The 27,602-nt window shown below is 36.4% G+C and overlaps 1 protein-coding gene across 12 annotated transcripts in view; it reads left to right on the top strand.

Moving 5' to 3' along the window:
* TANK (TRAF family member associated NFKB activator) overlaps positions 1-27,602 on the top strand; it is a 96,854-nt gene that overhangs the window by 45,677 nt on the left and 23,575 nt on the right. For 6 of the 12 annotated variants that reach the window (XM_066232646.1, XM_066232648.1, XM_066232645.1 and 3 more), the window contains 2 exons: positions 14,493-14,604; positions 15,941-16,077. The exons of 1 other annotated variant lie outside the window; for it this stretch is intronic. In XM_066232646.1, the coding sequence (XP_066088743.1) occupies positions 14,493-14,604; positions 15,941-16,077 (249 nt within the window). The remainder of the gene's footprint in view (positions 1-14,492; positions 14,605-15,940; positions 16,078-27,602) is intronic. 5 more of the 12 variants (XM_066232653.1, XM_066232651.1, XM_066232652.1 and 2 more) reach the window with 5 other exon arrangements.

The raw sequence follows: 27,602 nt of genomic DNA, 5'->3' as shown, positions 1-27,602 counted from the left end.
AAGATAAATAATATAAAGTGATGGTTGTTTTCCTCACTCCCCCAGGGTGAACATTGTTACTAATTTGATATATATCCTTTGAGAATATGTGAATCATTTTATCAGAAATGGAATTGTGCTCATCTGAAAAAGGTTTTAAAATTTTTTTAATGTTTTTATCTTCATTGTCATCTCTAAGATTTATTGAGACCTATCTTTGTCAAAGTGCTTTACAGTCATCTAATTTAATCATTATACAAATCTTATAAAGAAATATTATTTTCATTTTTCAGATGAGGAAAATCAAGTGCAGAGAACTGAAATAACTTGCCCACAACCATATAACTAATAAGTAGTAAAGCTAGGAGAGCGGGGATTTGAAAAAATCTGCTTGGCTAGAGGTTTCATGTCTATAACTGTGTCTAAAATTGATAGTCTTTCAAGTTTATACATATTGAGCTGCCTCATTTTGTTTTATAGCTGTCCATATCCCTTGTACTACTTCTTTCTTTAAACATTATTTTCTTTAACATTCCAGATACCATGCTGCATTTTTCTCATACCCTCTTGAGCCCCACTTCCTCAATCCCTTTTGTTAGTACCAGGCCACTAAATAATAACTTTTTAAGACATTCTTTGCTTCTTTATATTCTTATAGGAGCTCTCTCATCTTTTCCTGTGGCTTCAGATACCTATGAGAGTGACTTCTAAATTTGTCTTCTTACTCCAGACCTACTTTCTGAGCTCTAGATCCATGTATCTCATTTCCACTTGGATGGCATATTAAATTGAATGTCAAACCTGAACTCATATATTCATTATTTTTTCTCACCTGTACCATTTCAAGGAAGTGATAAGTTTTAGAAGCTGCCTTTTATTTATCCTAAATTACATCACATAAGTTTCATAGAATGATCTCTCATACTACTACTGGTGTCATACTCTTGACCATCAAGTGTATTTATGTTCCCTGGCCCCTAAGTAGTGTTTTTCTCTTTTCTGTACCAAATTTTCCATTGTTATGCCTAGGCAGTCCTGCCACCATACCTTCACATCGTTTGTCTTACACCCTCCAGTCTAAGTGTCTAGTAAAGTGTTACACACTTTAAATTTATATGTAAATCCTCTTAGCCCTACCAAGTCAGCATTGTTACCCCCATTTTCAAATCAAGAAAGTGATATTCAGTAAAGTTAGTTTTTCAACGTAAGTGGCAGAATCAATACTGAAACTAGGTTTATTGATTCTAAACTCCATTTTCATTAAAATAACCTAGCTAAATTATATCCCATTTCAGGTTTTCAACCTGTTTTCTTTCCATTGCTACAAATCTAATATAGTCTCTTCTTTTCTTGGATGTATTCTGACTTTATGATCCATACATCTCTTTCCAAAAAGGTAGAATGTAAAACTTGCTTTTGCTATTTCTTCTACTCATCCTATGACAATTTAGGATGTTCCAGGCACATAAGAAATACCTGTACCTGACCAGGCAGTGGCACAGTGGGTGGAGCATCAGACTGGGATACGGAGGACCCAGGTTCGAAACCCCAAGGTTACTGGCTTGAGCATGGGCTCATCTGGTTTGAGCGCGGGCTCACCAGCTTGAGCGCTGGGTCGCTGGCCTGAAGTCCAAGGTTGCTGGCTTGAGTACAAGGTCACTGGCTTGAGCAAGGGGTCACTCGCTCTGCTGCAGGCTCTCAGTCAAGGCACATATGAGAAGGTAATCAATGAACAACTAAGGAGATTAAGGAGCCACAATGAAGAATTGGTGCTTCTCATCTCTCTCCCTTCCTGTCTGTCCTTATCTGTCCCTTTTTCTGTCTGTCTCTCTCACACACACACACTAAAAAAAAAAATAGGGTCCTGGCCAGTTGGCTCAGCGGTAGAGCGTCGGCCCGGTGTGTGAAAGTCTTGGGTTCGATTCCTGGTCAGGGGTCAGAGCACTCAGGAGAAGCACCCATCTGCTTCTCCACCCTTTCCCCTCTCCTTGCTCTCTGTCTCTGTCTTCCCCTCCTGCAGCCAAGGCTCCATTGGAGCAAAGTTGGCCTGGGCACTGAGGATGGCTCCATGGCCTCCTCCGCAGGCGCTAGAATGGCTCCAAGCAAAACGGAGCAACGCCCCAGAGGGGCAGAGCATTACCCCCGGTGGGCATGCCAGGTGGATCCCAGTCAGGCGAATGTGGGAGTCTGGCTGACTGCCTCCCAGCTTCTAGCTTCAGAAAAATATTAAAAAAAAACACCTATGATTCAAAGGTAAATAAAACATAGAGAATGCACTTAAAGGGTTCACAGTCTAATATTGCTTATTCTGCTTCCTTTTTTTTTTTTTTTTTTTTTTTTACAGAGACAGAGAGAGAGTCAGAGAGAGGGACAGACAGGGACAGACAGACAGGAACGGAGAGATGAGAAGCATCAATCATTAGTTTTTTGTTGCGCATTGCAACACCTTAATTGTTCATTGATTGCCTTCTCATACGTGCCTTGACCGCGGGCCTTCAGCAGACCGAGTAACCCCTTGCTCGAGTCAGCGACCTTGGGCTCAGGCTGGTGAGTTTTTGCTCAAACCAGATGAGCGCTCGCTCAAGCTAGCGACCTTGGGGTCTTGAACCTGGGTCTTCTGCATCCCAGTCCGATGCTCTATCCACTGTGTACCGCCCCGTCAGGCCTACTTCCTTCTCTTTATAAGAACTCTTATGTATTCACACTGAGAGGTCTTGTGATTTACAAAACAGAGGAGTTTTTAAATCTCTGTAGCCCTTGATATAGACAACTTTTAATAAGCTTACAGAATAAGGGACTGTTACATAGGGCTGTGATAGAGTTGGCTTGGCCTCTGAATTAGTTATTGTATCGGATAAGCTGTTCTTACAAAGGGACCAAGAAATATTGCGGTTTAATAAGATGGAAGTTTATTTTTCACTCATAACAGTCCAGAAGTGAGCAGACCGGTCTGGTTAAGGCAGCTTGAGAATCCTCAAAATATGGTTTATATCACTGGAATCACAGTAGCTGCTCTACTTTTTACCATTTCCCTGCTATTGGAGAGGGAGAGGAAGAGAGAGAAAAAGAGAAACAGAGAAAAGCAGAGAAGAGAAGAACAGGCAGCTTCCTTTTAGTGATGTGGTCCAGAATTTGTACAGCTCACTTCTGTTCACATCCTTTGCCAGGACTTAGTTACATGGTCATACCTGGTAGTTGGAAAGGCTGATAAATATATTCCCTATGCCCAGTAAATATGTAGTATTACTAAAAAAAAAAGAATGAGAATAAGACTGTATTCAAGATATGGGAGAATAATTAGCAGTCTTTGCCACATCTTATGGCTAAGTTAAAGTTGCCTGGAGAGTTCAAATATTACAAGATTCCATAATGTGGAATTAAATATGCAATCAGTTTTATTACATTACCAACTTGCCTGTCATCCGTTTCTTCCACTATTCTATGGGGGAAAACAAATATGTTAATAAAGAGTTAAGTACCCTTTATTGCTTCTTTGACCATCTTTCTTAGAGAAGAATCAGTGATAAAATAATAAAAACATCTGAAAATTTTAAAACTGTCATTTAAAAGTCAGCTTATTATATTCATATATGATTAAGTTACAGAAATATGGATATAGCTAATCTGCTTGTCCCAGGATCCTTTGTATTATGTAAGTAAAATATAAATCTCTTTGTTAAGAAGAGAAATACAGAATAAAATGAATTTGGCTCTTCCTGCCCAGTTCTTCATTAAAAGAGAAAAATCAACAATGTCCTATGTGTAGAAAGAAATCTTAATTCTAAGATAGTTCAGGTGCTGTGCTATAAATTGCTTTTTCTTTGTACTGATAATGAAGGGGAAGGACACTAACCAGTGAGTCTAGGATAACTAAATTTGATTGTGCTCCGTCTCTTTATCATAAATTACAGATCCAAACGTTTTTCTGACAATAAACATAAAGTCTTAAGGTCTGTCTTGTCAGATTGCTTTCTTCTAGAGCTAGTCTTGACCATCTGAAATATTAACTATCAATCTAAAGGCTTATGTTTCCTCTAAATCTTGTAAAACATGTTTTAAAAGGATTGTGTGACAGCATAAAATGCCTTTCTTATAGGTACTATTTTACTTTTTTAATGCCTTTACTTTCACTTAAAGTGTAAATGACCTCATTGTTTACCACCCTTTTTATTTTTTTGCTTTTTTTGTTCCCCCAAAACATATTTATCTTTGTAAAGTATTGCTGGAAACAGAGCGGTTCACTCTGGTTTTTTTCCTACCAAAGCTACAAGTATTAAAATAAAGGTGCTTCTGGCTGTTTCTAATCAAAGCCTTATTCCTTCTGTTGTAGTTGTTAGTACATTGCCACAGATTCATTTTCTACCTATCATAATTTAAATGTGTGTATCCTTTGTTCCAGTTTTTTATTTCCAGAAATATGTCCTGTCAAAACTTTCAGACAGGTATGCTAGGTTCAAGAAGATCCATTAATAATTAGGAAAATTTAAATTATTTATGCTCAAAATTATTTTGAGCACTTTATTCAGTATATTATAACACAGGGACTGCTTTAGGTATTGGATCTACAATGATAAGCAGACATGCTCTGCCTTGTGGAATGGTGGCACAGTCTGGTAAAGCAGGGACTAGTCAAAAAGTCTCAGAAATGTCAAGTTTCAAAATCTGATAAGTATCAGGAAGAAAGGGAAACTGCTATTCGAATGTCTGTTAGGGACTTGGCCTAACCTAGAAGGTCAGCGAACATAATCTTTATGAAGCGATTTTTGAAAGGGCTGGGTTGGGGGTTAGGATGCTTTTCAGGTATAAGGACCTATGTTTTAAAGACCTGTGGGCCTAAAAGACATGAGAGTACAAGGGAAATAGTGCAGTGAGAAGAGTCAAGGGCAAGACTGTGTAGAATCTTAGAGACCATACTGAGAATCTTTGGTTCTTTATCATATGAGCAGTAGGAAGTCATGTGCGATTTTGTGGGGGGAAGAATGAGTGTTATATTTGCCTTTTTCAAAGAATGCAATAGCTAGTGTATAGAGAATGAATTGGCTAATAGATTTAAGGAGAACAGTTAGACTATTGCAGTCGTTTATTATGGCTGTGATGGCTACACTGGAGATGGAAAAGTAGATAGATTTGAGAGATATTTAAGATTAAAATTGACATATAATGGATTGGCTATAGAACAAGTAGATGTCAAGTATGGCTATAACTTTCTGTATAGATAATGGTGCCAGATAGAGAAGGAATTCTAGCAAAAAATAACAACTGATTTTTAAGGGAGCAGGGCAGGTGGTGAGATTTGAGGGGTTGAGATAGTTGGAGAGGAGAATTATTAGTTTTGCATAAGTAAAATTTGAAGTGCTTGTCCAGTAGTACTTGGCCACATAGATCTAGAGCTCAGAGAAGAAGTCTGAACTAAAAAAAGAAATTTGAGAGACTGCATATGACCTGTCATTTGGGATCATATTGCCTAAGGGGAGTGTGTGTGTGTGTGTGTGTGTGTGTGTGTGTGTGTGTGTGTGTGTGTATATATATCAAAGAGAGGACATTTGTAGAACTAGTGGTTATTTAGGGCCTTGGGCTTTGTGGTAAGGCAAACTTGAATTCAAATCCCAGCTCTAATACCTACTTAGAAACTTTGGGAATGTTATTTTGTACCTCTTTGTGCCTCAGTTTTCTCATCTGTAATCTCCTCAAAAGGCTAGTGTAAGGAATAAACGAGATAAAGAATATAAAGCTCTCTGATTCTGATGCATAGTAAATATTCAGTGAAATGATCATATGATGATAATGTGTTGTTGAAAAACTTGGTTACAAAAAAAAATTCTCATTTTTAAAATAGTAAGATACAGCCTGACAAGGCGGTGGCACAGTGGATGGAGCATTAGACTGGGATGCGGAGGACCCAGGTTTCAAAACCCCAAGGTCACCAGCTTGAGTGTAGACTCATCCAACTTGAGCACGGGCTCACCAGTTGGAGCAACTTGCTGGCTTGAGCATGGGATCATAGTCATAACCCCATGGTCACTGGCTTGAGCCCAAACAAAGGTCACTGGCTTGAAGCCCAAGGTCACTGGCTTGAGCTCAAGGTTGCTACTTAAGCAAGGGGTCACTCGCTCTGCTGTAGCCTCTTCTCCTCCACCCCCAGTCAAGGCACATGTGAGAAAGCAGTCAATGAATAACTAAGGTGCCACAACAAAAAATTGATGCTTCTCATCCCTCTCCCTTCCTGTCTGTCCCTATCTGTCCCTCTCTCTCTCTGTCACAACAACAACAACAACAACAACAACAACAAAGTAAGATACATATAGCCTGACCTATGGTGGCACAGTGGATAAATTGTTGACCTGGAATACTGAGGTCGCCAGTTCAAATCCCTGGGCCTGCCCAGTCAATGCACATACGAGAAGCAACTACTATGAGTTGATGATTCCAGCTTCCACCCTCTGTCTCTCTCCCTATCTCACTTTTTACATTATGCATATCTTGGTTTTTGTTGTGGTGGGGATGGTGGACATTTTGTTGTTGGCATTTTTTTCAACAAGCATGCTACTTTTTTATTTTTTAACAGCCATTAATTCCTTAATCATTTTTGAGCCTGTTTTTTATAGGCTTTAAGAACTTTCTTTGTAAACTTTGAACAACCAGTTTTTTGTTGTTTTTGCTTGATGGAATATTTTTAATTCAATGGAGATACCACTTTGATTTCTCAAAAAGAAACTTCTGAGTCCTAGGTTATGATGAACTAGAAGAAAGACTGAGAAAACTGGCTTAGAGCATGGGGTGGTTGTGTGGTAAGTCTGGTGACAAATCACCTTTGTTCAGTGGTAATCAGAGCTGTAGTTAATGGATGTATGCACTACATGCTATGGTAATAGATATTATGTAGATACCTTGTTAACTATTAAAGGAAAGGAATTAATAATAATAGTTGCAAGGAGCTTATTCTGTGCCAGATTTTTTTTCAAGATTTTATTTATTCATTTTAGAGAGAGGAAAGAGAGAGAGAAAGATGTTGAGAGAAGAGCGGAAAGCCTCAATTCATAGTCGCTTCCTGTATGTACCTTGACCAGGCAAGCCTAGGGTTTCAAACCAGCAACCTTGGCATTCCAGGTCAATGCTTTGCCAATACAGTTTAGACTACGTACCAGATATTGTACGTGCCATCTCCTTCAATCCTTCAGGTAAACATTATTTTCATTTCAAAGAGAAAGAAACCAAGGCCAAAGGAGACTAAGTAAATTAATCAGAGCCAAAACACAAGATTGTAAAATAAAAAATAGTTTGTCTTAGTTTACCATTTGACATGCTATGAAATTGGTGGCAGCACTGTCACCTAATAATAGATAAGCAAATGGGATAATTTGATCTGTCATATTGTAGCTCTAGCCTAAATAAATCTTGGTACTGCAAGGGAGGACAGGACTTCTACCTGGTTGTATGAGTACATAGCAGATAATGGCTGAGGAATGAGCTGTGTAAACCAGGATCTCTGAGTTGCTAATCCTATGCAATCTCATTTTTATTAACTTAAAATTGAAGTTGATGTTTAGTGTACCAAAGTGTCAAGATAAGACAATTAATCTGTTTCTAAAGTGCTCTGTATTGGGATAATTAATATTTATTTATCTTCCTTCATGAACTGTGGAGTTGCCTATTTAGAACATTTCTGGTAGCCAAACAAATTCTTCAGTAAGGCTTCTGTTCTCTTTGTTAATCTTGGAACAATATGAAAAGATTTTTAAATTGAGACTATTTTTTTTATTCATTCATTTAATTCATTAATAATTTCATTCCTTTTTTTAATATTTGGCAAACTGGTATTTTTCAGAATATTGAGATTAGTTCTTGGGAATGAGAAGAGACAATGTTCAAGAAGAGATAAATGATCTATTTAGAGCAGTGGTTCTCAAACTTTTTGAAGTTGGGGTGCATTTAAAATTCTACAAATAATTGTAGGCGTACTATATACAAATTTCTGAGAAATATGTTATAATAATTAAGTCAAATATTAAAGAAAAAAATATAAAGTCCAAGCGTGCTTTTATGGTAATTAAACAAAATAAATACAACAAAATTAAATTTATTCTGACATTAAAAAATATTTTTATGTTACATATTTTGAGTTATGCTTTTTAGAATTCATAAAAAGAGGGGTTAAAAAATAAAAAAAATGACAAAAAAGTTATCTCTTTATATATATAGATACATTCTTAGTAAGATTTAGTAAATTCGGCAGGTCCTGGCACGAATGTGTTAAGTTTTTTCATTCTTGTGTTTATGAGAAACATGAGCCTGGTGTGTCCTCGTGATTTCTTCAATGTTTGAGCATATATTTGAAAGGCAAACTCTCATTTCCTCATCAATACATTGAAGAATTCCTCTCTTTTTACTTTTAATTGTGTTGAAGGTAGAAAATCTTAATTCACATAAATAGCATGTTGAAAATTGTAGTAAAATGTTCAAAGCTTTTTTAGATATTGCCACATATTCTTCTTTTATAGAAATGCAAAAGGCTTCAAGAGACAATTCCTTTTGTTTCATCATCAATCCACAATCAATGGATATAGCTGTCAGTTCTTCTTCTGTTAATATTAAACCAAAATTACTTGAAGCTTCCATGAATGGGTTTCTAATCCAACGTATTGTTCAGTGTTAAGTGATGGAAAATACTATAAATTAAATTCTGCCCATCAGCCTTCAAGTCCTATTTTATTTACACTTAACTTTTGCTCACTTCCAGAATTGGATTCTTCAATATCATGCTGTTTTGAGAAATCTATCCATTTTATTTGGGTGTATTTTAATATACTGATGTGTTAATAATAAATATAATAATGATGTGTTAACAAAAAGAGCTGTATTTCCATAATGAAATGGTATAATAGAGTAACTATATTTATTTTATATCTGGGCACATGCTGCGAACCATCACAGCTAGTACTTCCAGGTCCTGAGTACGAATGGTGCAGACTTAAGAAAATACGTGGAATTAAGAAAATACAGGGTTAGGAGGGCCCTGGAATTGCTGCTGGCAAGAACAAAGCATGCCCAAAAACCACATCTTGCTTTATTTATAGGGAAAAGTGGGCCATTAGCAAATCAATAAGATCTTTGATCATGTTTCCAAGGCAACTCAAGAATTTTACCAAGTGCAGAAAACCCCCACCATACATATCATCTTAACTTTACACCAAACAAAGGATAGAAGAAACTTGCCTCCAGTCTTTCCAGGGAACATGGGGGCTAGTGTAAACAATCCAGCACCACAGCTTAACAGCCTTTTGCAACCTAATCAGGCAAGTGAGGTAGGGGGTTTGGGCAGACTGTCAGCTTACACCTCTATCTCCCAAAAATCTAAACTCCAAAAACCCTCTTGGTTATTTGGTCCCCAACAGGCACATATTTCTCTGGAATACCATAGGGCGCACCTGGAAATCTTCTAGGGCACACCAGTGCACCCTGGTGCACACTTTGAGAACCACTGATTTAGAGTATTATAGGTAAGGACACTAGATTTTTTTTCTTCATCTAGGAAATAAGTGCTTTGGAAAATATGAAAAATGAAAATTTTCAATGTCAGGAATAGGAAAAAATTCATTTTATAGAACTCTAATTTATGAAACTCATGAACACTTGAGCAGCTGTATGTCCAAAATTATGGAAAATATGCTGCCATAGTTTTGAAGATAGATTCAGATTTTTACTGAATAAAGGGACATTTCTTAAGCTTTTCATTTATTTGTGATAGTCGAGAGTGTGTAGAGACAACCATTTTTAATAAATTTAAGATGTGTACTATATTTGATCACCATTGTTTTAAGTTTTACTTTTGAACACTAAGAAAGAATACAAAGTGCATTGTAGCACAAGTACCTAAGTACCTGTTTTGCCTCTTTCGATGCTGGTAGACCACTTGTTTTGCTAGTCTTTAGAATTGGAAGGCGTGTCAAATACACAGAAGCCAGAGTCATCTTGGCCAGATGGTGTTTGATACAGATGGATGGTTAGTTGTCATGCAGATTTCTTAGTTGGTAACTTGTTGCTGCCATCTGACTCAAAGAATCATTCACACACACTGGCTGTCAAAAGCATCTTCTCTTCTGTCTGTTTTAGCTGTCATGTCTGTGCTCTGTACAGAAGTGTTGACAAGACATTGCTGTTGTACATTTTCAATGTGGTTGTTAGTGATTTTTCTGTTTTATGGGGTCTTTGATAGTGCCGGAATATACTAACATTGTAATTTTTTTTAATATTGTGACAGTGCAATAAATACCTGACCTTTTAAAAGGGCTTCTCAGGTTATAAGTTTATTCAGATCTGTTTAGTGAGCAAAAGAATTTAATTTAAAAAACACTTTTTGAAAGAAAAATTCAAAAACTTTGTTTCTTTTAGTTTCCAAACATAGCAAATAAACTGAATTCTATTGATTACTTTCTAATTTGATATAATAATTCTCTGGACTTCCCCTCTCACAGCCTACTGGCCAATTGGTTTTAAATATTTTCTGAATAAGTATTTTCTCTTCTTGAACCTTATTTTTTGATGGTATAAGTTTCCCTTTTATTAAAAAATAATTTCAGATATTGCCTATAATTTGCATCTGTATTCTTAAACTACCTTTTGTCTTTTTCACTGAGTCACCATGTCTGTGCATTTTTTCTTTTTTCCTTACAGAAGTATAAGCAAAGCCTTTTCTCTGTTCCTTCAGGTCACTTCTGAAGGCATAATCTATTTCTCTGATACTTCTTCAGTCAGTAGTAGTTTATTTCTTCAAGTAGTGTTTACAGAGCATCTCAATATGTGCCAGGCACTCTGCTACACTCTGGGTGTCAGGACTAGTCTTTGCCCTTGAGATCATAGTTTAAAAGGAAATTAGATATATAAACAATTAGACTAGAATATTGTTACTTTTGTAATGTACGTATGTGGAAAGAGCAGTGAGAGAACATGGACCTTTGCTATTCTGTTTCCCCTGCTATACTTCCAAATTACTAATTTTTAAATTATTGCAGAATTTGCTTGAGTTTATATCAAGTGATCCAAGAAATAGTTCAAAACTTCATTTTGAAATAATTGTTGATTTATTGATTTTTTTTCAAGTTAACACATTTTCAGCATTATCTATTTATTACAATATGTGCAGATGTGCAAAAGTATGTTTATAAGCCAGGGACTAGAAGATGATAATTACCTGGTACAGCGTTCTGAGTTGGTTCCAAAGGAAAATACTGGTCAATTGGTTTTCATAAGATGAGGAAAATGTGTATATAATAGATGGAGAATGGACTAAGGCTTAAATAATAATACATTTATTCTGTGTCTATCTCTAACTTGCTAAGTTTTTTGTACTAGTTACCTAATGCCTGGATAGTAGAATGTACATACCTATCAAAGTATAGTGAAAGGATGGGTAATTAATTATTGGTCAGTGTTTGGGATGAGCCTTGAGTTCTGTTGAGAAATTTCTGAATACACAGAAATAGATGGAAAGGACTAACATCAATGAGTTTGCTGATTTCCTCAGCCCCGGTGGCTGTGTGTGTAGCCCAGCTAAATTTAAGGTATTGTAGAATTTGCTATAGACATTTGAATCCTTCTTTCAGTCACCCACTCATTCGAGGGCCTTTTACATAAATTTATGGAGGAATAAGATGTCATATCAGAGAAAGCCTGACCCTAGACTGGATTTTAGTATCTAGGGTTTATTTCAGATACTTATCATTATAAAACATATGGTCCAGGTGAACTCACAAAATCTGTTCTATTCATAATGAAATTTACTTGGATATCTTTTAACTTGAATTCTTTATTTACTTTACTTTTTTCTTTTTACTTATTGTCATAAGACATATGGTCCAGGTGAACTCACAGATCTGTTCTATTCATAATGAAATTTACTTGGATATTTTTTAACTTAAATTCTTTATTTCCTTGGTTTTTTCTTTTTCAGTCAGCATGGTTGAAGTACCTCCTATATATAAGTTACCTCGCAGAGCTCTATGGGATTGTCATGTTACATAAGACTACAATCAGGCATGCACATCACTTGCATTATTTATAGCTCTGCCAGTTCTGTTTAAAATGTATTATAAAATTTTGTCTTTTATATGGGAAAATGTTTGGGGATTTTTTGCTTTAATTTCTTTGTGTGTGTGTGTGTGAGAGAGAGGGGGGGGGGAGAGAAGGACAGAGAAAGACAGATAGAAGGACAGATAGGAACAGATAGACAGGAAGGGACAGAGATGAGAAGCATCAATTCTTCATTGTAGCACCTTAGTTATTCATTGATTGCTTTCTCATATGTGCCTTGTCCAGGGGGCTACAGCAGACCAAGTGACCCCTTGCTCAAGCCAGCGACTTTGGGCTTACGCTGGTGAGCCTTGCTCAAACCAGATGAACCCACACTCATGCCGGCAATCTCAGGGTTTCGAACCTGAGTCCTCTGCTTCCCAGTCCGGCGCTCTATCCACTGCGCCACTGCTTGGTCAGGCTGCTTTAGTTTCTTAAGCTAATTTGTTTTGGGACTCTAGGAACAACTGTGTGATTTGTAGAGAACGGTAGGCTTATTGAACTCTGAAAACAATAGAGCTTTTCTGATTTTGAACTTTGATTAAGAATCAATTCAAAATCAAATATTTAGTATCTATTAAAGGACATTATAAGATTATTAAGGCCCCATCTCACATATCAAGAAATTTAAAATTTAGTCATTTATTTATTTCTCTGGTGATAGAAATTGGTAAAGAATTCTCTATTATATTTGGTAATATATTTTTAAAACTGTACTAGTTTGGTAATGTTAATGCAATATATTTAAATTTGCTTGAAGGTGTACAGCAGGGGTCCCCAAACTTTTTACACAGGGGGCCAGTTCACTGTCCCTCAGACCGTTGGAGGGCCAGACTATAAAAAAAACCTATGAACAAATCCCTATGCACACTGCACCTATCTTATTTTAAAGTAAAAAAACAAAACGGGAACAAATACAATATTTAAAATAAAGAACAAGTAAATTTAAATCAACAAACTGACCAGTATTTCAATGGGAACTATGGGCCTGCTTTTGGCTAATGAGATGGTCAGTGTCTGGTTCCATATGTGTCACTGCTAGCCGTAACAAGTGATATGACGCGCTTCCGAAGCCCTGACGCGTGCATCCCGCGTCACCAGAAGTAGTACTGTATGTGAGCGACGCTGCGCTTTGCAGCGCCACCACAAACTGTGCTCCTCTCACTGACCACCAGTGAAAGAGGTGCCCCTTCCGGAAGTGCGGTGGGGGCCAGATAAATGGCCTCAGGGGGCCACATGTGGTCCGCAGGCCATAGTTTGGGGACCCCTGGTGTACAATATCTGTATTCTCTAATGCAAACTGTCTTCTTTCATTGCTTAATTCACACAGCCATTGCAATAAAATAGCAAAATTAATGGATTCAACACACAAGGGAAATTGTGGTATCTAAGCTATCCACTATTTCCTTGACTTCTTAAAACTTTTAGAAAGGAAGTTTATGATCAGTAGAATTTTATAATTTGTACATGTATGTCCCTTCAGTATTCATAAAGTCTTAGTTATACCTATTTTCTTTTTTTCATTTTGTTCTCTAAAATTAATTTTAAAAGTGTGATTATTTAGAAGACATGAAATCTTACCTTTTTTTAAGTTAGTGAGTCTTTTATAAGAAAGCTTTCAGCCTGACCTGTGGTGGCACAGTGGATAAAGTGTCGACCTGGAAATGCTGAGGTCACCGGTTCAAAACCCTGGGCTTGCCTGGTCAAGGCACATATGGGAGTTGATGCTTCCTGCTCCTCCCCCCCCTCTCCTCTAAAATGAATAAATAAATAAAAATTAAAAAAGAAAGCTTTTATATAACATTATTTTATTATTTGTGTCTTTTTTGTTATCAATAGGGTTAAATGCTAAATTACAATTTTAAACCTAATTGAATGACCAAAAAACCATATGTTGAACTCTTTTTTTTTTTCTAAAGTAAGAGGAAGGGAGATAGACTCCCTCATGACCCCTGACTGGGATCCATGCTGCAACCCCATTCGGGGCCAATACTCGAGTAGTACCAAGCTATCCTCAGCACCTGAGGCCAATGCTCAAACCAGCTGAGGCACTGGTTGTGAGAGGGGAAGAAAGAACAGGAGAGGGAGGGGAAGAGAAGCAGATGGTCACTTCCCAGGTGTTCCCTGACTGGGGATTGAACCCAGACTTCTGCATGCCAGGCCAACTTTCTATCCACTGAACCAACCGGCCAGGGCCCATATGTTGAACTCTTAACTGAAATTCTTTAAGATGATTTTTAAAATTTTGCAGTGTTTCAAGTGTTTTAAATCACAGATGTTAGTAATGATTATAAATACATTACTGGAGCCAGCTTTTAGCTCATCAGTAAATGTTCAATACTTGGGAAATAGCAATATGAGCACCTCATATCTACATATTATTAATAAGCAGTAAATGTATATACATATCTGTCAGTAAATATCAAGCTAACTGATTTTTATGTTAGCAGACTGAAAACTATGAGCAGAGAATACGTGAGCAACAGGAACAGCTATTACTTCAACAAATTATTATTGACAAGCTAAAATCACAGTTACTTCTTGTAAATTCCAGTCGAGGTATGTTCATGCTAATTTTTTATGTATTTCTTGAACCACTTCTAGACAAAGGTGGAAGTCATTTTTCTATTTTATTTCTCTATTGTTTCTCTGATTTACTTATGTTTATTTAAGAAATGAACACTTTCAGGATATGGCAAAATGGATATTCATATACTCTCTATGGAAGACCTCTAAGGTGATAAAACTTCCTAAAAGACAATTTGCCAATAAATAGCAAAAGCTTTTTAAAATGTTTGTACTTTTTAAACAAAAAGTTTAAATTCTAAGACTATAACATAAGAAAATACTTGTTCAAGTACTCAAAGATATGTATCAAGGATGCTCATCACAGCGTAATTTCTAATGAAAAACTAGAAGTAAAGAAATGTCCAAATTACAGTCACCCATATAATGAACAGCTGTGTAGCCAAGAAGAATGATGATAATAGATTAATTTGTGTGTGTGTGTGTGACAGAAGGAGAGAGAGACAGGGACAGACAGGACGGGAGAGAGATGAGAAGCATCAACTCTTCATTGCGGCTCCTTAATTGTTCATTGATTGCTTTCTCATATGTGCTTTGGTGGAGGGGGGGGGGGTACAGCAGAGCGAGTGACAGTGTCCCAGTCTGTCTCTCTATCCACTGCGCCACCACCTGGTCAGGCAATATATTAACTTATTAACATGACATTTACTCATGATATATTACAAAATGAGCAAAACAGGATACAAAAATAAATACTATTTTTTACTAAGCAAAAAAAAAGGATTCTTATGTGGATATATGAAAAACTGGTAAAATATAAACCAAAATGCTAACAGAAATAACACAGATGATAAATATTATGGGTGGCTTTTATTTTTTCATTCTTTTTGGCATGTGGGCATTTTCTGATTTTTCTGTAGTAAGCTTGGAGTAGTTTAATAAGCAGTAAATGTATATACATATCTGTCAGTAAATATCAAGCTAACTGATATTTAATATCAAGCAAATGAGTATTTTAAACAAGAAATGCATACCTGAAAATATGACATCTAAAAAGTCTAATTACAATTTCTCATAGTTAAACTGCAAAGAACAGAATTCTGGTTTTCAAAATTTTATACATTTTATATACCACTGATTTTGGTAGAGTAAAGGTTTTGTGTGTTAGTGGGAATGAAAGAAACAAATGTGAAGCAAATATGCCATAATTTAAATGAGCAAATACAAATTGTCCAAGTAACTATTTTTTAAAGAGTTTTTAAAAACTCATTGTTTAAAATCTCTACTCTTTAAAGTTAGGGGTTTGGTTTTATATTCTTTTTACACATCCAGATTGTACCCAAAACAATGGTTTCCTACTTATGTTCAGTAGGGTTTTGTTTTACAGATAACAGTTACGGCCGTGTTCCCCTGCTTGAAGACAGTGAAGCAAAGAAGAATAATTTGACTCTTGATCAGCCACATGACAAAGTAAAATCAGGAATACCAAAAGAAAAAGAAGCAAAGGTAGATTGTGCTGCTAGCTTATTTCTAAAAAAAAAATCAAATGAGAAATCAGGTTCCACAGCCTTCTTGAATTATTTAGTCAGTTTTCTATTATAACTTGGGGTGGGCAGAAATGGGGGGGAGATGGAAAAGATTCTTTTCAACCCTAACATTACTTCTGCAAAAAGCAACATTCAAATGCTTATGCATAACATTTCTTCTCATTTCATTTTCCTGAGGTAGATTCACCTCTGGAATTCTAAACTGAAGTTCTGTATGCAAATAAATAACTTACATGTTCCTAAATAGAAGTACTATTTCCAAGTAAAATAAAGACTTAGGCTTCATATTTTCTGGTATTCTCTTTTCAGGCATTTAACAAAGAAATAAAATTTTGGTAAAGTAGACAATAAAAAAGATACCAATGACTCTGGAGTAGAAAATAGCATTCTAGCCTGACCTGTGGTGGCGCAGTGGATAAAGCGTCGACCTGGAAATGCTGAGGTCACCGGTTCGAAACCCTGGCCTTGCCTGATCAAGGCACATATGGGAGTTGATGCTTCCAGCTCCTCCCCCCTTCTCTCTCTCTCTCTCTCTCTCTTTCCCTCTCTCCTTCTCCTTGCTAAAATGAATAAATTAAATAAAAAAAAAGAAAAGAAAATAGCATTCTAATTTTTTCACAAATTGCCTGTGTTTAAGTTTTTTTAAAAATCCACCTAACCGGCTTACTTAAAAGTCCTCATTGAAGCAGTCAGAAAGGAATATTTCATATCTGCAAGGAGTAGGTACAAGTAGGTTAATTCTGCGTTGGTTAGAAACAACCTACACATCTATCAATAGCAGAATGGTACATCTTTACAATAAAATGCTTTTAAATTTTTTTAAATAAATGAATTTATATGTTAATATGCCTAGATTTCAAAAAAATGTAGAGTAAAATGAAAATTACAAAATAAAAAAATTGGAATAACATAAATTTTTAAACAAAATGTTTTAATGTTTATAAAAACACAAATAGGAAGTAAAAGTATAAAAATGTGGATAGTAAGGATGCACTTCTTTAGAAAAATGATCACTTCTACAGTTGGTGAGAGAAGAGAGTGTATGACTCTGGGAAGTTGATAAAGAGGGCTTCAGTATTATCTATAACTTTTTTTTTTTTTTTTAGTAAGAGGGAGAGAGATAGTGAGACAGCCTCCCATGTCCCATGTGCATCCCAAACAGGATCCACCCAGCAACTCCTGTTTGGACCAATGCTTCATTACCAAGCTATTTTTAGAACCTGAGGCTGATGCGCTCAGACCATTTGAGCTATCCTCAGCGCCCAGGGGCCATGCTGGAACCAGTTGAGCCACTGGCTGCAGGAGGGGGAGAAGGAGATGGTCACTTCTGTGTGCCCTGACTGGGAATCAAACCCGAGACATCTATATACCCAGCCAACCACTGAGCCACCATCCAGGGCCCACTTTTTCTTTTTTTAAAGAAAAGATCTGGCCCTGGCTGGATAACTTGGTTGATTAGAGCATAGTCTAGAAATGCTCAGATTGCCAGTTCAGTCCCTGGTCAGGGCACATATAGGAACAGATCAATGCTCTCATCTTTCTCTCTCTCTCTCTCTCTCTCTCTCTCTCTCTCCCTCCCCCCTCCCTCTCTCTCTCTCTCTCTTTCTTCTCCCCCTTTTCCTCCCTCCCCCCTTCTCCTTCCTCTCTCTCTGAAATAAATAAAATAAACATTAAAAAAAAAAAAAGAAACCCTGGGCTTCCCCAAACAAGGCACCTATGACAAGCATCCAATGAACAGCTAGGGCGAAGCAAGTACTTCTCGTTCCCCCACCCTCTGTAAAATCAATAAATAAAAAATTTTAAAGAAAAGATCTGGAGCAAATATGACAAAATGTTAACACTTGTTAAATCAGAGTAGTGGATATATACATGAATATTATTCTCCATGTTTTTCTGAATCATTGAAATTTTATGTTTAAAAAGGTATTATTTTAATGAGATGAATTGGGTTTTAGCTTTTGAATGAAATAAGATCGGCTAACAAATGAAGACTTTTTATATTCACAATATCAGTTAAGTCAAGAGCACTATATTTCTTTCTTTCCTTCTAAGTAATGTAAGAGATTTAGCTCTGTCAGGGTTATTCTCTTACTGAGCCCATAACTAAGACTATCTTAATTGTTCTTATTTAATATCAAATCTGAGAAATTTGATGTTAAAATTTATTTTCCATAAATTAATATTTTAGAATAAGTTCTCTATAGTATCTATCAGCTTGTATTTTTTTAATTTAAAATCATTATTTATTTGACTCATTCAACTTTCTTCACCTCCACTTCAATTTCCATTTATCTAAAAATTCTGAAAAATACAAGAAACCATGGCACATGCATATGTTTATTAGGTTTATTTTGAAAGAGAAAATTCAAAAACAATGATTCTGACTTTTAGAATATAATTTTACGATTGGTTTTATTATAGTACATTATAAATCCCTGAACTATAGATGCTGAAATAAATTTAATGCTTCAGTAAACATTTACAGTCCCTTTTCCTGTTTCAGAGACTTCTAAATATCATTATTTACCATTAATTTTTAATCAAAATTCTTATATTTATTTCAGTTATAATATTTCCTTGAAGTTAATAAAATATTTCCAGTTCAAAATATATATAGATGGCTAGAACAAAAGGGAGGATGTGGAAGACTATAACGTATGGTAATAATTTAGCTTATTTTAAAATTTGAATAATTAGTAATTACTTATTAAAGTTTTTGAGTTTAGTTTTTAGTCAATAAGTGGTCAAAGGAAAAATAAGTGGTCAAAGGAAACCTTTAGAATTTTGTAAATCACATTTGATTTAACTTTGTAATATGTCCTTATAAGATCTATATTTGGATACCAAGGCTGAAATTAAGTGTAAGTAATAGAAATCATGTCAGAAATCGTTTATTTCCAAGTAATTACTGATATTGCATCAACTATAACTTGTAGGCAGACAATAAGAGGGAAAAAAATACAAAGCTTCAAGTAAGAAATAAACCTAAAAGTGAGTTCTTTTAATCCTCTTTACTAATAGGGGAAAGATTTATATGACAGCCACATGTCTAATACTTTGTATATCTGATCAACTCAATCTTGTACTGTAACCATTTAATAAAAATAAAAATCGACTGTCTTGTATTTTAGTTTTTTCATCTTCTTTTATATATCTAGAGCCAAAGAGCTAATCATCAGTAGATATATAAGGGAGTAAAAGAGAAGATAAAATATATTCTAAAAGAATGGATAAATTGGCCTGACCTGTGGTGGCGCAGTAGATAAAGCATCAACCTGGAACTCTGAGGTTGCTGGTTCAAAACCCTGGGCTTGCCCGGTCAAGGCACATATGGGAATTGATGCTTCCTGCTCCTCCCTCCTTTCTCTCTCTCTCTCTCTCTCTCTCTCTCTCTCTCCTCTCTAAAATGAATAAATTTTTTAAAAAGAGTAAAAAAAATAAAACTAATAAATTAAAAAAAAAAAGGATAAATTGGATTTATTAAGTATTTGAGAGGTGGCTATATATATTCATTGTAAAAATTAGGTCTAATTTAGCCTGACCAGGCAGTGGTGCAGTAGATAGAGCATTGGACTAGGATGCAGAGGACCCAGGTTCGAGACCCCGAGATCACCAGCTTGAGTGCAGGCTCATCTGGCTTGAGCAAAAAGCTCACCAGCTTGGATCCAAGGTCGCTGGCTCGAGCAAAGGGTTACTCGGTCTGCTGAAGGCCCACGGTCAAGGCACATATGAGAAAGCAATCAATGAACAACTAAGGTGTTGCAACGAAAAAGTGATGATTGATGCTTCTCATCTCTCTCTGTTCCTGTCTGTCTGTCCGTGTCTATCCCTCTCTCTTACTCTTTCTCTGTCCCTGTAAAAAAAAAAAAAAAAAAAAAAAAGGCCTAATTTAGATAAATTCTGGCCAATCAAGCATTTGAAATTAAAATCTTTTGCACTGGCTTATGCTGATCTATACTTACTGAATTATAATTAAATTCACTTTTAGCTAATGAAAGTGAAATACTTCTTTAAAGACCTTTGAATGATTTGAATATATTAGGATTTTTCCAAAAATGAAAAAAATATTATATTGATTGGTTTCAGTTTTGTAAAAGTATGCCTCTTTATATGAGGTAAGATCTAGAAGGCAGTATTCAGAAATGGCTAAGATAATGGTACAATTTATTTTTTTCTATTTTCAATATACTTTTATATTATTAATCTCCTCAAAAATGAATTGATTTCTAGAAATCACATTCCCAATCAGTTGGCCTAACCTCTCTAATGAATTAATTGAAATGTTTTGCACCAGTAACAGTAGGAAGCTACTACTAATTACCCACAGTCCTTTCCACCTGTTTGGTGGGTGGTTTGAGGATTCAATTTCTTTAGACTATTTTGTTTAGGATTTGGTTAGACTATTTGAGAGAAGACTTGTGGATATTACGGCAAATGGCAACTTAGTGTCACCTTAGAAAAGTGAGACAGATGTGTTGAGGGGAAAGAGGTTCTTTCAGAAAGTTTTATTTGAAAGTACAAAATGTATAGTTTCCTTTCTTTTCATGCTAATCCTATACAAACAATATGCAAGAATCATTTGACTCCTAAAGGGGTATAAAGTCAAGACAACAGAGCCTGAGTCATACATTGTATGACTCTTAGTACTCTGCTTGTACTTCAGACACATTAGAGAAGTACTCAGGTCAATGGAAAACCTTTCACCTCTTGTACACCATGGCAGTTTGCACAGTCCTTTTTGATGAGATATGATTTTGGCAAAGGGGGCATTGCATTGTGTATCATATATATCATACCATATCATATGTTACAGGAGTGCCCCAAATTTATCCAAAAACTTAACAGTTTAAAACATCAAATGTATTATCAGTTTCTATGGGTCAGAAATTTAGGAGCAACTTAGCTGGATGGTTCTGATTCAGTATCTCATGTGATTCAGTATCTCACATCTCAAGTCAGGATGTGAGTAAAGGCTTTAGTTATCTGAAGGCTTGATTGTGTGGCTGGAGGATCTGCTTCCAAGATAACTTACTCACATGACTGTTGGGAGGAGACCTTGCCATGTAGCTCTCTCTTCACTACCTGCCAACTAAATTCCTCAAAGTAAGAAATACAAGAGAGAACAAGGAATAAAACAGTGTTTTCTATGACCTCTAAAATCACATATGTTCCCTTCCACTTTATTCTGATCTTTAGAAATGTCACTAAGTGTTTCAGAGGCAAGAAAACAAGTTCCTCCCCTTGAATGGAAGAGTGGACATATTCTAACAGCATCACAGGGATTATAAACTGTGGTACGGAAGAGGGTACCAAAGATCAAGGGTGTGTTGGGGAGGACTAGTGTTTAGTTCACTGTGTAATACATGTTAATAAAGCGTAAAGGAATTCGGCAGAATATAATAATAAATTCAGCTTCCTGAATCCTATCATTATTAACATTATTAATCTCAGGAAAGAAATATTATAGCTTATCATCTTAACAATTTCAGAAATTCTAATATGAATATAGACTTTCTAGAGGAGAATAGCTGAGCAGTGCTTTAGAGAACAAGAAACTGGTGCATGTTATTACTAATTCTTATAACGAGTTTTAAAAATGAAAAATATTTGTATATAGTAAATCAAATAATACTATAATGCCTATACTTATTCTTGACAAAGATGATTATTTGTCTACCATTGTCAAATGTAGTGACATAGGTCATGGTAACAGTTATTATTTGAATAATAAATTTTTTATTTTAATATAAATATAAATTGGCATTATTTATTTTACTTTTTTAAAACTAGGATTGCAACATACTGGAACATATTTTTATAATACTGCTTCTGGGAATCGCTTTATTTGCCAAACTAAATGCCTTACTGGGTTTTTAAGGCTTGACAAAACTTCACCCTCACCTTTCTATCCCACTTTTTGTTTTTGTGGCAATTATATAACAGTCTAGAGTATTTATCTAATTATTTATTTGTTTGTTTGTTTGGTGTGTGTGTCTGTGTGTGTGTATGAGAGAGAGAGAGAGAGAAAGAGAGAAATGGACAAACAGGAAGGGAGAGAGATGAGAAGCATCAATTTATAGTTGCGGCTCCTTAGTTCATTGATTGCCTTCTTATATGTGGCTTGACTGTGGGGGGAGGCTCAAGCCAGCAAACTTGGACTTCAGGCCAGTGACCTCTGATCTTAAGCCAGCAACCATGGGGTTATGTCTATGATCTCATGCTTAAGCTGGCAACCCACACTCAAGCGGTGAGCCTTGCTCAAACCAGATGAGCCTACAATCAAGCCGGAGACCTCAGGGTTTCGAACTTGGGTCCTCAGCTTCTCAGGCCAATGCTCTATCCATGGCGCCACTGCCTGGTCAGGCTAGAGTATTTTAATGCAAGAAGATCTGTAGAGAGCAATAATATAGAATACATAAAAGACTTGAGTGATACTGGTAAATTTTCTTTACTCATTTATTCAATAACTCTTAACTGTTGTGTATCTGACACTGCCAGCCACTAGAAGAAAAGAGAGAGATTGTCCCTGCTCTCTGGCTTAAAATCTTAAGTAATAACTAAACTTGAGCTTATTGAACGTTGTAAAGTTATTTCAGAATCTAGGATCCTAGACAAGAAGTAAATATATATAGTATGAGTTTATTTGAACTTTTAACTATTAAATAGAGATAATGTGTTCATGTATCCAATGACCTGATCTTATGTTTAATTCTGATTTTCTATATATATATTTCTAATTTATTCTTTATACATGTCTTTTTCATCTGTGTTACATGCTTTAAACAAAACTTTAAAAATACAAAGAAGGCGGTTGTTTCTTTAAGTTGCCAGTTAGAGAGCTGGCAGGTTTCTAATGTGGCTCTCATTGTGATTAGAGCAGCAGCAGGTGCATGGTAGCTTTGAGGGGCAGAAAAGACCAGGTAGGTTTAGAATAGTAAGTGGTGAGCTGGCTGGGGAGCTGCCATCAACGTTAACTCACATTAAGAGAATGTGCTGTACTTGGCAGTTGTGTTTGAAGACAGCTAATGTCTAAAAATTCAACTGTCGGCCACTTAAACCAGAAGTATATTTATTGAAGTCCTTTGATTTACCCACTCTTGCTAGTCAATGACAGTAATTAAAATAAAGAATAAGAGCCTGACCAGGTGGTAGCGCAGTGATAGATGGAATGCCCAGGTTTGAGACCCCGTGGTCGCCATCCTGAGCACAGGCTCATCTGGTTTGAGCAAAAGCTCACCAGCTTGGACCCAAGGTTGCTGGCTTGAGCAAGGGGTTACTCGGTCTGATGAAGGCCCACGGTCAAGGCACATATGAGAAAGCAGTCAATGAACAACTAAGGTGTTGCAATAAAAAACTAATGATTGATGTTTCTCATCTCTCGCCGTTCCTGTCTGTCTGTCTGTCCTGATCTATCCCTCTCTCTGACTCTCTCTCTGTCTCTGTAAAAAAAATAAAATAAAAAAATAAATAAGAGAAGATCCATCTCTTTGAGGAGCTGCTGCAATCTGGTTGGAGAAACAAAGATTTGGAGACCCAAAACAGTTAACAATTATAAGACAATGTGAAGTCCTAATTACATGACAAAGTGAAATCTTAATGGCAATTTTATGGTATAGATAACACATATAGGATCTTATTTTAAAAATAAAAATTCCCAGTGATTTAAAGGTAGAGTTGAATAGGGGCTCAACATTTAGTTCAAGTAGGGAAAAGAAATTATTGCTTTTTTATTATTTATTTATTTATTTATTTATTTTGTATTTTTCTGAAGCTGGAAATGGGGAAGCAGTCAGACAGACTCCCGCATGCGCCCGACCGGGATCCACCTGGCACACCCACCAGGGGGCAATGCTCTGCCCATCCGGGGCATTGCTCTGTTGCGACCAGAGCCACTCTAGCGCCTGGAGCAGAGGCCATGGAGCCATCCCCAGCGCCCGGGCCATCTTTTGCTCCAGTGGAACCTCGGCTGCTGGAGGGGAAGAGAGAGATAAAGAGGAAGGAGATGGGGAGGGGTGGAGAAGCAGATGAGCGCTTCTCCTGTGTGCCCTGGCCGGGAATCGAACCCGGGACTTCCGCACGCCAGGCCGATGATCTACCACTGAGCCAACCAGCCAGGGCTTATTCCTTTTTTATTTATTTATTTTTTATTCAGTGCAAGGAGGGGAGGCAGAGACAGACTCCCGCATGTGCCCTGACTGGCACCCAGCAAGTCTACTAGGGGGCGATGCTCTGCCCATGTGGGGCATTGCTCTGTTACTCAGCAACTGAGCTCTCCTTAGCACCTGAGGCAGAAGAGGCCATAGAACCATCCTCAGTGCCCAGGGCCAACTCACTCCAGTTGAGCCATGGCTGTATGGAAGAGAGAGAGAGAAACCAGAAGGAGTGGGGTAGAGAAGTAGATGGGTGCTTCTCCTGTGTGTCCTGACCTGGAATCAAACCACCCATGACATCCACATGCCAGGCTGACACTCGACCACTGAGCCAATTGGCCAGGGCCAAGAAATTATTACTTGCCTATATCTTGGTAATGCATGCATAGATGTGCAACTTAAATTGTCTACATGAGTTTAATGGAAAAATTATTCTAGTCAAGAGTCAAAATTATTCCAGGCCACTTTGGAGAACATATATAAATTGAAAGCTAAAACGGGGTTTTGAAAGAGCAGTTTCATTTACTAATGTGACATAACTATGGCTTCAAAAGAGGGAGTACTCCCTTTTTATTCTATAGACAGTCCTTCAATGAGAGTCATTTATCTGTGATGGATTACACCAGTTATGTATGACAGTTTCAGCAGGCAGTGTATGAACTTTAACCCTGTTCTGCTTTCTGGTCTCTAGCTTATAAACTAGTAGCCTCATCCCTCACCTTAAACTGTTCATATCTCATATCCTCTAGACTTTAAGTGCAGCTCTCATTTAGTGATTTCCATCTGAATTTTAGGCCCCATAGCTTTTCTTAACATTCTAGACACTTTCTCTATTGCAAGTCACTTTATATTTATTGAAGTTACTATGTATTATCCTGGTACCTGGTTTTATATACATTGTAAAAGTTTTAAAATAGAGTACCATAGACAGGTATATAATAAAATATGGTTTTTGTTATTTGAACAAAAAACAAAAGTTAGAAATTAGACCATTAGTCAACATATGTAATTACCAACTAATTGTGGGAAAGTCAGATCTGGTTTGTGTTATTTAAATACAGAACATTTTCTAAGAGTGGAACTTGACATAAATTTGACTGCTTATGTTCATTTCGTTACTCAACTTTGTAAAAAAGATAGAGTCCCTTTATTTTTTTAATGTTTGATGTTTGATTCTTTCTTTTCATCTTTTATTCAGTAGAAATGGTGGTTGTGCCCTGTATATAGTAGCACATATTAATGTAGGCTGAGACTCACAGACCATTGGAAAAAATGTGTGTGTGTGTGTGTGTGTGTGTGTGTAGCACTTTGCTTTCTCAGTCAAAGCAAATGTCTTATGCCCCCTGTTTTGTTTCTAGAGACTCCTCCTTTTTTTATATATATAACACTTCTATATTACTCTTCTTTGGAGATTAGTCTTTGTTGATAGACTCTCTGGTACAATAATAATTAGAAGGAAAAATAATTATCTTTAATCAATTCATTCAAAGTTCAAAGCTTCCTTTTTCCAAATTGTCATAATAAATATACTACAATAAGGAAAAATACTGATATCAAAAGCATTTTAATACATTGACATTTCTTTTGCAGAAATTGTTTCCAAATATTAATTACTGATTTAGCCTAACCCTTTCCTGTTCTGGGTTTCTGTTTTTTAATTCAATTCGTCATTTTAGGGTTTTTGAGGGAAGAAGAAAATGAGAAGTGGTATATCACTTTTTAAGACCTCTTCCTTGGTTTCTAAGCAAATTTGAGTATCTCTAGTATGGGTTTTCTCTCCATATTTCCCCCAATTATCCCCTTTTTCTCACACTTTCTGTTTTTTTCTATTGTGTTTCAGAGCCCACAAAACAGCTTGTATATTTTATTCAGCTCTGGTTTCTCTTGACCAATGAATGCATGAAAAGGCTGTTCTCTCAACTCAGTAGGTTAGGACTAGCCCCCTAGAACAGCATGGCTTCTCTTACTCATATGTCATGATCTGTCATCCTAAAAGTTCTCAAACTTTGTTTTGAACCTATTTGTTTTCATTGTTATGAAATGCTTCTGCATTGATTTGTTGTAAAATTTTGTGGGTTTTTTGTTTTGTTTTATTGGTTGAATTATATAAAGAAAATCTTGCTTCCCTCAGACATGTAGTTGGAAAAGGGAAGAGTAGTTTAATAACCTTTTTAGAAATTGTGGACCCTGCCCAGTTGACTCAGTGGTAGAGCGTCAGCCAGTAATGTGGATGTCCTGGTTCGATTCCCAGTCAGGGCACACAGGAGAAGGTACCATCTGCTTCTCCATCCCTCCCCCTCTATTCTCTCTCTCTCTTCCTCTTCTGCAACCATGGCTCTACTGGTTTGAGCACATTGGCCTGGGCACTGAAAATGGCTCCATGGAGCCTCCACCTCAGGCACTAAACAGCATAGTTACGAGCATGGCCACAGATAGGTCGAGCATCAGCCCCAGATGGGGGTTGCTGGGTGGATCCTGGTTGGGGTGCATGCAGGAGCCTGATTCTCTATCTCCCCTCATCTCACTTGGAAAATAAGAGGAAAAAAAGAAAGAAATTTTGAGCATTTTTCTTTGTACTGCTCCAAAACTCAATAAATAGTAGTTAAGTGTTAGCTGAGGTATATATAAAAGCTGACACTAATGAACTTTCTTATTACATCAAAAGCCATTGGCCTATCTTGTATTTTGAGTGTGTCTTTTACCTGTTAATGATTTTGTAGCATCATGAATTAGTCATTTGGAAATATTGGTTCACTGAACTATGTAAACCTTCCTAATATTGACTTATTTTATGATATATTTTAAAATCACTTTTAATACCATTGATCTTATCAGAAAAGTCTTTTAAGTATTCGACAGCTGTCAAGCTTACTGTTATGGGTATAAGGTTTCCAAAATTTTAATTTTCATGGGAAAATTTAAATTTTTTCATGGACATCAAATCATGTCAGTTGTTCTTCTTAAAGTCAAATGCTAACTCCATTGGCTTTTCAGCAAATGTCTATGTACATAACCATAGCTTGCCTATCAGTCATTCTTTCAAGTAAAAATGGCATTCCATTAAAAAAAGGTGACTAGTTCATCATGTAACTCGGACCGTGATGCTAGGTGCTTTTCCCCAAGACAGTCCTATTCTTCAGTATGAAACAGAAGCCCATGTGTATATTTCCCATTTTGTCACACACAGTATTAAAAAGATGTTAACTTGGGAATAAAATTCAATAAATCTTTACAGACTCACCAAGGACATTCTTGGATGCAGCTGCCCCACCCTGCCCCCATTTTTTTTTGTTTGTTTGTTTACTGAGAGTATGACAATGAAGAACACAGGGAC

The sequence above is a fragment of the Saccopteryx bilineata genome, chromosome 5, assembly GCF_036850765.1.
Source record: "Saccopteryx bilineata isolate mSacBil1 chromosome 5, mSacBil1_pri_phased_curated, whole genome shotgun sequence".
Classification (NCBI taxonomy): domain Eukaryota; kingdom Metazoa; phylum Chordata; class Mammalia; order Chiroptera; family Emballonuridae; genus Saccopteryx; species Saccopteryx bilineata.
Note: the sequence above shows the minus strand (reverse complement) of the source record. Positions and strands in the feature narration are given on the sequence as shown.